The sequence below is a fragment of the Lingula anatina genome, chromosome 6 (genome assembly GCF_051362555.1).
Source record: "Lingula anatina isolate TDL-2025a chromosome 6, LinAna3.0, whole genome shotgun sequence".
NCBI lineage: Eukaryota > Metazoa > Brachiopoda > Lingulata > Lingulida > Lingulidae > Lingula > Lingula anatina.
In genome coordinates this window covers 21,218,705-21,231,205 of record NC_141772.1, presented here as the reverse complement: position 1 = coordinate 21,231,205, position 12,501 = coordinate 21,218,705, and the positions used below count along the sequence as shown (strand labels likewise).

Sequence of the window (12,501 nt, the reverse complement as noted above, 5' to 3'; positions counted from 1 at the left end):
AGGCGCAAAATGCTGTTTAAAAAGGATTTCGGTGCTTTTAATTGGTACCTAACGTCAAATTCACAGTGTATTTTATATATGATATATATTTAATCGCAGATTTTGAAGTTTCCTGTTATTGTCCTTGAAATATCAGATATTTTCTCTTTATCACTAAGTTATACAGTGTCAAAAATCTGAGGAATTTTTTAAAACCTATAAAGCCTTTCCAAGAATGAAATCTCTCATATTTACTTGGTGGTTAAAGTAAAAGTCTCGCGCTGTCTTTCGCGTACCACAATCAACTATTTTGTGCTACAAGCGAATATTCAAATTTGTCTCAATTTGCGAAAATTTTACGAATTCGAAAAGCTGATGATGGTGAATATACGAGTGTTTGCAAATTAATCTAAAAAGTAAACTTTTACGTCTTATTATTGGTTTAAATTTGTTCGTGATGATTATAACACGACTCCGAATAATTAGCAAACAGCAGTAAGGTTTATGTTATCAATCTCCTGAAGTATAGGTCAGCAGTCTCTACAATATGTTTTATGATAATGATTTTTTTCATTGAATGTGAATGTAGAGAGCAAAAGTGATATAATGGTCTGTCCCTCTATTTTTACCCAAATTTTATAACTGTTCATGTTTTATATATTTGAAAAATATTTTTGTGAAAGATTTTTTAATCTGTTGTCCTCGTTTAAATGTAACGTTTGTTATTCAGTCGATTATGTCAATTGCCGGCTAAACGTGAGTTATTTCACAATTGACAATTTCAGCAAAACGTTATAAACGCATTCCCCATTTTTAATCCAAATAATAATTATCGCACTCTTACGTCGCATGGAATTTTGAAAAAGCCATTCACTGCTTGTTTCTTAATATCTTATGGTTATAAAGGAAGAAAACACTGGCGAATCCAGAATGTTTTAAACATGCAAGAGAGGATATGGGGCACTAGTTCCGCCAATGTGTTTTTTTTTTTTTTTTTTTTTTTTTTTTTTTTTTTTATGAACGAAACTGTAAAGATGTCCTTGCCATTGCTGAAATACTTTGTCATATATAAATGTGATTAAGCAATAGCTGTATGAGTCTTAATGCGGATATCAGTAATTGCCCCTTACAGCGTACAGTTTAAACTTGTTTCAAAAAATCATAAAATGAAATTGAGCTGGTAAATGCTTTAAAATTGAATGAATACATAAATGAAAGTTTGTGCTGCTGTAATAAAAAACTTTCCAAATATATACAAGATGTCTGTGTTTTTATTGGCTCTGTGGTCATCTGGGTTTGGGGTTCGATTCCTGGGTTGGGTGAGTGAAAATTACTTGATACATTTTAAGAGAGAATTTTCGAATTTCCCTCTCGTTACTATAAGAAGAAAGTTCGCCGATGGAGGGTGGGTGGGAACATTTAGTGCAGTGGATAGTGCGCTTGCCTCGGAGTCCAAAGATCGCGGGTTCGATTCCGTGCGCTCCTGGGTCTAAGCAAATTACCTTTTACAAAAAATCAATTTGACGTACTACGAGAAGAATCTACGATCTGAAAAAGCCAAGAAAATTGTGCTGATCACTACGTAAAAAAGTGGGTTATGAGGGGTTTGAGTAGAGACAAAAAAGACTTTTAAAACACAAATTTTCTCATTTTGAAACCAGTATAACATACAAGAATTTATTCTTATCTGAATGAATTGGAACAATAACAGACTAGGCTACTTGCTTTCACAAAAAATTAACTACATCTAATTGTATTTTTTGTTCTACGTTAATAAATATTTCCGTAACATCATCTATTTCAAAGTATGCTTGAGCATTTACAAGTTTATCCTAGTTACAGCGTTTTAAAGAATAATATACAAATAGAGTTGAAAATGTTACATTTACGCAAAACTAAATCAGTTCACCTGAAATAACTTGAAACATTCAGAAAATGCAAATGAACTTGGTTCAAGTCTGAATCAAGAGACAGAGCGTGTAGGACTGGCATCTAATTCGGCCTTTTTTCTTCTTGACTACGCACTGGGTACAAGCAACACCTTAATTAGAGGGCTAACCTGCAATGCTTTGGTCAAACTTTTCACTCGAAAATTTCATAGCATTTTTATACATTTTTGATAAAGTATCGATTTTCATATTTGAATAGGTGTACCAGTACATAAGTTATCTATCAAATTGATTCACACTATACTGAAATAGATAAACATATCTACACAAAGGAATTAATTTTGTGACGGCTGAAGTAATGCATTTCAATTTGGGAAAGAAATTTGAATGTAAAAAAGTTATTATAAATGACAATCCTACATAGACCCTCAAATTAACAAAAAAGTAATATAAATCACTATATTTTCTTGGTGAACATAAACCGTCTTCCAAATTTGTGACACTGACTAAACTTTGTGAACAACGCGTAAATTGAGTTCGGGAAGATTTTGGTAGCCCAAGCAGGAATGCTTTTTTTTTCGTTATATACGTTAGACATATTCTCCAATTTTAATAACAAATACATATAATTTTCGAAAAAAATCTCTAGCTCAACTACGTTTCATTTTCTTAAAAACAAACCTTATAGTCTACTCCTTCCCAGCACCAATATATAATTATATGGAGGTTACCAATCAACATGCCAACACAAAGTTAACTCTTACAAAACCTAATAGAATAATAGCATATTCACATTTCTAGGGAGATAGTTTCAAGACGCGTGGTCAATTCTGCAAGAACGTGGGCACATGATTTTGGTATTACAATGCTGTACTTTTTAAGTGTTATAATTTAGGTAACAGCGTTTCTAAATGATGGTAGATTCACATCTCGTTATCTTCTTTAGTTGAACACAATATACGTATCTTGCCAAAGTTTTTGTGTGAATTTTGCATTATGGAGTTGCGACTTTTCCCTACCCAAAAATAAACTTCATCAGAACTTATGATCGAATTTAATTTAAAATGAACAAAATTACATTTATAAGTGCACAGAGGGGTGTCTTATTGCAGATTTCCCCATACATCCTTTGTTGCACGTTTTGATGCAAGCAAACGTACTATCCCGTTTTACATGTCAACCTTGCAACAAACTTGAATAGAAGACAAACTTCGGCATAAGGGACAACTTTGCCATGGTTGCGGTCCATACGAACACGAATCTGAGGCCCTTGGTGGACGTCACATTCAGTCTCCTCCAAGTGACTTGGAGCTTAAAATGACAATCTATCTAGCTAGAGACATATCTGTGAATATCCGTAAAAATCTATCAGTCGCCCTGGTAGAGGGTACCTAAAAGGTACCGTAGGTACATTGTAAGAAACGCTGAAATCAAACGAATAAATTCAAATAAAACGACGAAATTCATGAAGCGAAGACTAAGGATTCGATAAAGCAAAATATAATCATTACAGCAGCCCATTTCAGTACATGGTATTATATATTTATATTTATTAACAATTACTTAATCTAACGCACCAAGGCGGATTACATATATTTTGGAACCCAAGCAGTGTAAGGATTAGGTAAACATTTTATGACGTTAAAGATTGTAATATCAAAGAACGGACGGTACATGGAATCATGAACATGGAGTTACACTATACCTTGCAAATATTTACTTACGTTGTCTCGGCAGTCTTGTAGATAATTAGATTTTGACAGGCTATTGTAAGAAACGGGGTGTTTTTGCTACTTAAAATAATAAAAGGTTGTCTTCAGCAAGGAGTTACCTTGTACGAGTGAAGGTTCCTACCTTCAAGAAGGGGTGACGCATTTCGGACAGCTGGAATAAGTCTTTCTTTATACCCTGCTTCTTTATTGGCAAAAGTTTTCCTTCTGAAATTATAACCGAAAAATAGACCATTTAAACTTCAAGCTGAAGGTGGGCTTTTAAAGGAAAGTTTTCAATTTAAAGCATCACTGAATTTTGACAGGGAAGCCTTACTAGGCACCCGCAAGTCTGTGAATGAAAAATAGATCGAACTTCTTCCGAGAAAAAGTACAAGATGGTATGAAACCTACAAATTCCATATAAATACGATGAATCCCCGCCTTCCAGGGGCATAAACGCAGTTAAAATAACACCACAGAACCAACGAAACGGACGCAGAAGAGCCCAGAGGAGAGGCGCTTGGATAAGTATTTTGTCGAGATCCATCATAAGTTATACAGGTAGGTAGCGTTCGCGCCTGCATGTTTCCATGGTTTACAAACGCGCCATTTTGGGTAAATACTGTCAACATTAAACACCGTTATCTTACATTGTCTTGTACAGTACTTACAACAGAATGCAGCCATTCTAGTATAAATTTTTCGGCCTTGGAAATTGTAGCAGCGTAGCACATGGTAGGCTTCTTTCTTCTCCATCATTTACTGACCTCAGTCCCATGTGAACACCTCTCACCAAAATGCTCACCTGATTTACATAATGATATACATCGGGACCCGTAGCCAGCAATTTCAAAAGGGGTTTTTTTTTTTTTTTTTTTTTTTTTTTTTTTTTTTTTTTTTTTGAAACAGTGGACCTTTTACAATGAAACCTCTTTGTACTTAGATCAAATTTTACCCACAATGTCCCTTTTCCTGACAAAAATGGCTGTTGTTTCGACCCCCCCCCCCCCCCGAACCCCCTGGCTACGGGCTTGACAGTTCAACGTCTTTCTGTACAGAAAATTCGATTTTTGATTTAAACATATTTTAGGATAAGGCGCAACGAATCCCTATCCAGGAATTGTATTTGGGATTTTGCAATAATCATAATGACAAAAACGATTACATTATATTAGCCACTATACTTCGTATCAATTGGTCAGTCCTACCAATTTTGAAACCTATTTAATAGACATAAGGGTTGTGTTGGAAAAGAAAAGATAGCCAATCTACATACATGCAGTAACAAAGACCATCAGGTTTTTATGCAAACATGCCACATTGTAAACGTGAAGAGAAAATCCATTTTTTACCTTAATGTTTTAATTATGTATTAACTTACAAAATGTAGCGGTAAATTAAGTCAGTCGGTTTTGTGATTATTTGAAAGATTTTTGTCTTTTGATGGCAAATTAAGAGCAACTACATGTATGTGACTGGTAGTCGATTGTTAAAAACACCCACACCCAAGTACCAGTCTCAGCCCTTTTGTCCCTTACCGGTAGGGCCTACTTCTCGTTTCTTTTTTGTTTGAATGATTAGCCTCAAATGATTGGCCAAGCCCCCCACCCCCACCCCCCCCACCCCCCCAGTTAAAATATGCTTCCCGTATGTACCTGTACTAGTATACTAATATATAAAATACACAAACTATTCATATTGATTCTTCGCCTGACACAAGTCTCAATGAAAGAAAACACCTAAGACACCATATCAAGTTCCAAGTTTATTGAAAAAATTTATAATCACTGGGAATAATTTCTTTAGCGGTATGAAATAATATTATCACAGGAATAAATTCCATTTAGATATTAACAATCATAAACTTCTTTAATTCATTAATATTACTTCATGCAGGTGACATAACACTTCTTATTTAACCATGTTGCAATGCTTGCAAATACTGCACTTAATTGTGATTTAACATTTCCATAACCGCGGAAAAACTATGAGAAGGAACTCCCCTGAGAAAGGACTAAATTCACCTTTTTGTTTGAAATAATTTTTATAAGATAAACTTATGTTCCAAAACCATTTTGTACTAAATTTTTCTTGGTGTTTAATTGTTTTACATAAATTATGAAAAGTAATATTTCTGCCTTTAAGAGACATGAACTTGAATTTTTTTGCTCTAAAATCCACAACTTAGAAACACACTCTTTGTCATCCAAATAAGGGGAACTTTGTGTTGGAAGTACATTTAACAAACTGAACAATTTCCACTGACTTTATGTACCAAAAGCTTGGTTAGAATGTTCCCCATAATATAATTTTACAAGAAAAATACTGTAATCCGGTTAAAATATACATTTAAGTAACAACAGATAAACGTACAATACAGGTAAACGTACAAATAAGAATAATGCTGGTAAAAAGTAAATCATTTCTAAAATGTAAAACTGCACAGTTAACAAGTTTTTTTTTTTTTGGTTTAGAAATTTTTTTGATGTCATTTTGTGTTTATGCATGAAATTCTAAATGTATGGTGCAGTAAAAGAAAGCTGTCAAAAATGACACGCTAAGGCTGTATTCCCAGAGCTTTTAGATCGATCTATCCACACGGGGAGTCTCACTAGATTACTGTCAGATAATCCGGCCTAAAAGTCTGTCCCGCCTACTACAAGCTGTAAGGGGGTAATTAACTTTCGTGTCTGCTTGGCTTACAGCTATTTAGCGTGAACCCCCAGGGAGTTAGGTCGATCTAAAGTAGATCGATCTAATCTCTGGAAATGGGGTCTAAGCATACATGAAAAGTAAATACATTGGTGTTGGAAGCTATACAAATGGATATGGCATACATAACTAAGAATTATCATTACTCAATTCTTGAACAATCACAGTCTGGTGTATTCCCAACATATTCATACAACTGGCAATACATATAGCTTTGGTTACTGCTTTTGACTTATATTTCACAGATAAAAACTAGTAACAGTAATCTATATATCTCAAAATTCGCCACAATTGGCATTAAACAAGATAGTATCAAAATGCATATACGAAGTGGCCAGCCATTGTATACTAAAAAGCTCAATATCAAAAAGTAAAGATCAGGTGGACGGAATTTGGACAGAGAGTAAATATACTTGAACCATGCATCACCTTTGAGGCAGATTACATTCAATTTGCCATCTTCACGGCCAATTTTAAGTTCCAATATGATGGTTTTATCAAACCAGTGATATATATGTTAACCACACATTTGGATACAGTTTTGTAATCTCTGTGACAGATCCTGGAATCAGATTTGCTGAAAATCCCTCGAGAGTCTGGAAGCACATTATTAAGGTGATCAAAAAGGCATCAATTTCACACCAGTAAAGTCTGCATGGTCACTTGGTTGTTCTAAATATCATGTGTAGATGTGTGTGATATGTATGTATGTATATACATTATTAAGATACTTGGCAGTCTGATAGCTACATTATATAGAGACTAAAATGTCACAACACACAGAGCACACAGTTATAGGTTACAATTACAAGATCACAATAGGTCTCCAGACTGCACATTAAGATGGCTCAGTGTTGCCTACAGGCTGACACTGACCCAACACAGTGTGTAGTCTGTGACGGGTGTACATGTACATGTATATATGAGATATCCGTTTCCTCTACATCACAGCATAACGCACACTTGCTTTGTTAATTCACACTCGCATGTGTGTGTGTGTATATATAATATATATATATATATATAGTCATCGTCATAGGAAATTTTACTCGGCTGCAGGCAGGTTGTACACTGCAGGTCCAGGTACGTCATTAGCATCAACTGGCATCACAGGTGTTACCATGTTGCGCTCAGGGGTATGTGGACGCGAGGAAGACTGAACAGCAGATCCTCCGAGACCTACAGTGACCTCATTACGACTGGAGTTTCTGGAAACGGGACGCTCCTCTTCCTCTGCCTTTCTAGGTGTGAGAGAACCTCCATTGGAGAATGGGCGCTCGTTTTCTATGGACCTGGATGTGCTTCCTTCAGAGGATGGGCGAGAATTTTTCTGAGCTTCTGGATCGACAAATGTAGAGTCTGGTCCTGACTGCAGAGTGAATCCTGTAGGATCTCTGTGATAGGACATGGGTCGTACGGTTCCACTGTTGGGACTGTAGCCGTCTTGTGGCTCGACCTTTTTACCTTTGCCCCTGAAATATAAATAATTGTTATATAATATTCTTATTATTAATTTAAGAACAATTCCTTTTTCCTTCAAATGTTTTCATAATGGATATATTATTATTATTAAAACCTTTGAAGAAAATATGCTTCAAGTATTAATTAGAAAATAATAAGCTTGAAATAATACAAAAACCAAAACATATCTCTACATGTACATCTGAGACTGTTTCTCTTTGGTCATGCCATGAATAAGGTGAAGCAAACATATAACAAGCAAAACAAAAACTATAACTCACTTCAGCACGACCAGAACAACAACCGCCACTACAACAATGACCACGATAATGGGCAACACTGTGCCTAGGATGATGGCCCAAGTCATGTCAGTGGCAGTGGAGACAGGAAGAGCCTGGGTGGTGTTTGATGCCGCTGTCGTCTGCAACAGAAGATGAAAAAATGAATGAAGAATTCCTCAGTGAGCATTTATTTTGAAACAAATGTAGATGTAATATTGGAGAGGATAAATATGAGTTCTTTTCTCCTATATTTAATTTGCAAAATGCAAAAAGAATCTATAGTCATGCATGGTTACCAAATTTCATTATCTAGTATAATTATCGAATGCAACACTATGGTATTCTTTAAATATAAATAATAAATTAACTGTTAATTAATTAATTAATTAACTTATTCATTTTAATAAGTATTTATATCTACATAATATGCTTACTTATATTAAAAGGATTGATTGATGGATGTTGCATAATACAATAAGTGACTTTGACTAAGGTTGATATAATTTATATATTATTAATTATATGCATTCATTAATTAAAATATATAGAATAAAATGTCTTACGGGTGCCATGGTGGTTTGGTCCGCAGGTGTCACCACACCTAAGGTGATGTTTGCAGACGGGTATGCTGATGCCACCACAGAGACAATGGAAGAAGACCTAAAATGTTGCGAATAATTTTATTGCTATTGTGTGCATGCACCAGAAGTTGAAAATAAAGCAAGTGAATGGTTATTACATATTTTGTACTTTGTGCGCTTTTGGTAAACTAGTAAATTACCCCACTACAATGTTTTCTGCAAGCAGTAGACCCCACGTTGAAAGCAACAGTTGGTACTTTGATTCTCATCTCATTAGAAAAACTTATTATAGTAACATTATTATAGTACCATTAATGTTGATGTTATGTCGACTGCTGTGGCACAGAAATTAAAATATACATACACTGCGCTGTTCAGCACTATGGACTGGAAGGTGGACTGGTCAATAACAAACTCTGAGGATGGGTCAAAGTTCACTGAAAAGAGAAATTATAGAATATCAACATCGCTGTAACCAATATTCACCTTTACTTAAATTTATATTGTAAGAATCCTGGCTTCGGTCAAAATTCATAGAGATGGCATATAACTAAAATGTGGGGTAAAACTTGAAATTTATCATTGTGATAATTGTAATTGAATCTAATGATTAAATATAAACAGAGTCACAGAAAGATAACCATGACTGCATGTGCATACATGCAACAGACCTACTATAAGTACCCTAAAGAAAATATGAATGAAAAATAAATTATTCAACTCCAGGAATATTTTATGTGAACAAGGCTCTACACGTACCTACATTTTTTATTCCATTCCATCAGTGTAATGTTGCCAGTACCTTATATTATAACTGTACAATGAATAATTCTAAACTGTTTGAATCAACCTGCGTTTAAGTTCACAGATGGCAGCACCAGCAATTCGCCACTTACCAGCTCTCTTCTTTCTTCCACTGACTACTACAGACGTTGAGGCGTTGCCCGCAGCACAAAGGTCATTGTCCTTTGGTGATTTGGCCACAATCAGAAGGTCTGTCAGCGTGGAATCCAGTGGATTGACACGAGGATAATCGCCTCCGATCTGTACATAGGTGTTGTTGGTGAAGGTCAAGGTGATATTGTCACTGACGATACTGGAAAATATTTCATTGGACATATTAAGCTGATGTCAAGGTCAGATGGGTTGTATAAATTTATCACTTCTGATATTACATATTATATATATTGTATTGTACAGAATAATTTAGTCAGATCATGAAATGCACATATTGAACGTTAACTGATTTCTTTAAAGTAACAATTTAATTTTAATAAAAAATACAACCATGCAAGTACAAAATTGTAATTGTAACATATAAAGCTTTGTGTCACATCAATCATCAGATTATATGTCCACTTCGGTGAATATAAGAAATTTTTTAAGCTGTCACGTATGAATTATACTCACAGAGACCCACTGTTGGGGCAACAGGTACTGTACTCGGATGGTTGTTTACAGTGGTCATTCAGGGCTCCAACAATGACATTAACAATATGGTCCTTGATGGCTGTCACCTGTGAAAATGGTTTGTATGTGACATACGTAAATTACTGTTATCGCATTTCATAGTGTACCCCATACAATGCATTTGATTAAATTATGTACACTAGGATATCAAAACAAAACATATTTGAAACACAACTGATTGTCAGAAACATTACTGGTTTATTCCATTCTTCAAATTATTACCAATATTTACCAATAAATCACCTAACTAGGATACCAAAACAAACTTGAAACAATTATCTGAAGCATTACTGATTGATTCCACTTTTCAAATTATATATAACTATTTGTCAGAAACATTACTGGTTTATTCCATTCTTCAAATTATTACCAATATTTACCAATAAATCACCTAACTAGGATACCAAAACAAACTTGAAACAATTATCTGAAGCATTACTGATTGATTCCACTTTTCAAATTATTATCAGCTGGTCATATATTAATCAATAAACCTATATTGTGTGTTTGTCATCAAAGCCTTTAAAATTCTTATACTACTCAGGGTAGGGGATATATAATTATTTAAATCATGTTGGGGTAGAAAATACTAGCATGCCATACCTGATCCACTGTGACTCCGCCCAGAGACACAATGACACCATAGTTGTTCTCTGTTTCACTCACTGGAAACAAAATGCAATAGCAAGTTTTTCAGATTGGATGAACTAGCACCTTATCAATGTCACAATGCCCAAAAAAAAGCAATGGAGATGCAATCTTTCAAACTGATTATATAGCCAATATTAGATTACAATGAAAATGCAGAAAGAAAAAGCCTCAACAAAAAGTTGTTTCAAACCTAAATATCATTGCCCCATATCTCTTTTCCACTCAGAAAAATATGCTTACATGTACTGTATTCAGTATTTCAGGCCTTAAACTCTCGTCACACAATAATTTCAATTTATAAACAAAAGACACTGTTAGAAAAAAATAAGACTTACATGGGCAGTACTCAGTGTTGCAAGTCTGAGTCTGTGTGACGTTTCCAGAGCAAGGCAAGCCATTGCCAACCTGTGTTGGGTTTGTACAGGAACGGTTCCTCCATTGGGTTCCACCAGCACAGGTTACTGTACAAGTAGACCAGTTGCCCCAGGCTGAGAATCCTCCATCACGATCTGTTCAGAATTTAAAATATACTTGTCACACAGGTTATATCGCCATGTTATTTTTGTTCAAAAGCTCATATGACTGAGATAAGAGACTTCTATTGATAAATTGCACCAGAACATTTCAAAACAAGCATTGTGAAATTTTAATTCCCAACAGGTAAAAAATGCAGTTGATAGATATGCAATATGAAAATTTGAGAGCATTATTTGATTTTTTTTCTAATTTCCTACCTTTGCATTCCACTCCACTTGCACTGAGTTTGTATCCATTTGTACATGAGCATTGATAGCCACCGATCAAGTTGAGGCATTGAATGTTACTGCCAATACATGGGTTGCTCTCTGTACACTCATCCTTGTCTGAAATAATAAAAAAATCAAATTACCTAGTAAATACCTATTTTTATTCCATGTAAAGAAATATTTAGTACTGTAACGACAATAAAAATATATAACAATAATCTAAAACAGAAAATTAAGTAAAAGATTTAAGTTTATTTATATATTCATGTCAAAAGACAGCAAATCTGTAGTGATGGTACTGCAAGACTCCGTGCTCTTGTATAATATGCTACCACAATGAACTATATTGTAAACATTGTATTATATTTACCAATACAAGTCTTTCCATCAGTGTCCAGTTTGTAGAAATCATTCTGGCACAAGCAGGTGTCAACACCACTGACCACTGCACACAGATCACTACAGCCATGACCAGCAGAGCAGGTGGTCTTCACTGGAATCAAATATAATTTTTTTTAAACAATTAAATGAAAATGTGTCTTTTTGTTCATCGTATAATTGTACCTTGTGTCTTAAATCTTGCACAGGTTAAGATCCAAATAATATTTTGCTTAAAGGCATAATAACTCTTTTTATGAGACCTATATTTCACAATAAAAACCTTGTGAATAACTCATAGAAATATAATATATTCTGTTTTACCATAAAAACAGCAGTTATAGCTTTTATTCTGATATTTGAACTTGTCTTTAGACCACGTGACCTCCATTGATGTCTATACTCTGTTAAAATCTCTAAAGAGATTTTAACAAAAAACTAAACTTTTTAGAAAAAAACCAGGGACTAACTTTGAATGTAAAAATGGATTCATTAACCATTGGTATGCATGGGAAAATTGTTGTTTACTCCAGGAAAATTCATTTTTTGGCCGAAACGAAGAGTTATTATTGCTTTAATATATTAAAATAAATGAACAATCAGAATTCAAACAGATATTGAACATGTCATGTCTGTTAAAA

General features: G+C 34.5%; 1 protein-coding gene and 1 long non-coding RNA gene across 4 annotated transcripts in view; both read right to left on the bottom strand.

Moving 5' to 3' along the window:
- Positions 1 to 1,620: 1,620 nt before the first annotated feature.
- On the bottom strand, positions 1,621 to 4,420 carry LOC106172682 (uncharacterized). Of its 3 annotated transcripts, none has more exons than XR_015334986.1 (3): positions 4,252 to 4,420; positions 3,593 to 3,805; positions 1,621 to 3,162 (listed from the first exon to the last, which is right to left on the bottom strand). It is a non-coding gene; the product is annotated as an uncharacterized LOC106172682 (long non-coding RNA). The 3 variants fall into 3 exon arrangements; XR_015334987.1 differs by having other exon boundaries at positions 3,700 to 3,805; XR_015334989.1 differs by lacking the exon at positions 1,621 to 3,162 and adding an exon at positions 3,272 to 3,292 and having other exon boundaries at positions 3,700 to 3,805.
- Positions 4,421 to 5,332: 912 nt separating this feature from the next.
- Positions 5,333 to 12,501, bottom strand: part of LOC106172675 (uncharacterized) — a 62,495-nt gene continuing 55,326 nt past the window's right edge. The window contains exons 79-88 of the mRNA XM_087016000.1: positions 11,853 to 11,975; positions 11,471 to 11,599; positions 11,072 to 11,245; positions 10,689 to 10,750; positions 10,026 to 10,132; positions 9,512 to 9,711; positions 8,980 to 9,052; positions 8,598 to 8,694; positions 8,035 to 8,174; positions 5,333 to 7,764 (exon numbers count right to left, since the gene is read on the bottom strand). Coding sequence (XP_086872126.1) covers positions 7,338 to 7,764; positions 8,035 to 8,174; positions 8,598 to 8,694; positions 8,980 to 9,052; positions 9,512 to 9,711; positions 10,026 to 10,132; positions 10,689 to 10,750; positions 11,072 to 11,245; positions 11,471 to 11,599; positions 11,853 to 11,975 — 1,532 coding nt within the window. The 3' untranslated portion in view covers positions 5,333 to 7,337. The remainder of the gene's footprint in view (positions 7,765 to 8,034; positions 8,175 to 8,597; positions 8,695 to 8,979; positions 9,053 to 9,511; positions 9,712 to 10,025; positions 10,133 to 10,688; positions 10,751 to 11,071; positions 11,246 to 11,470; positions 11,600 to 11,852; positions 11,976 to 12,501) is intronic.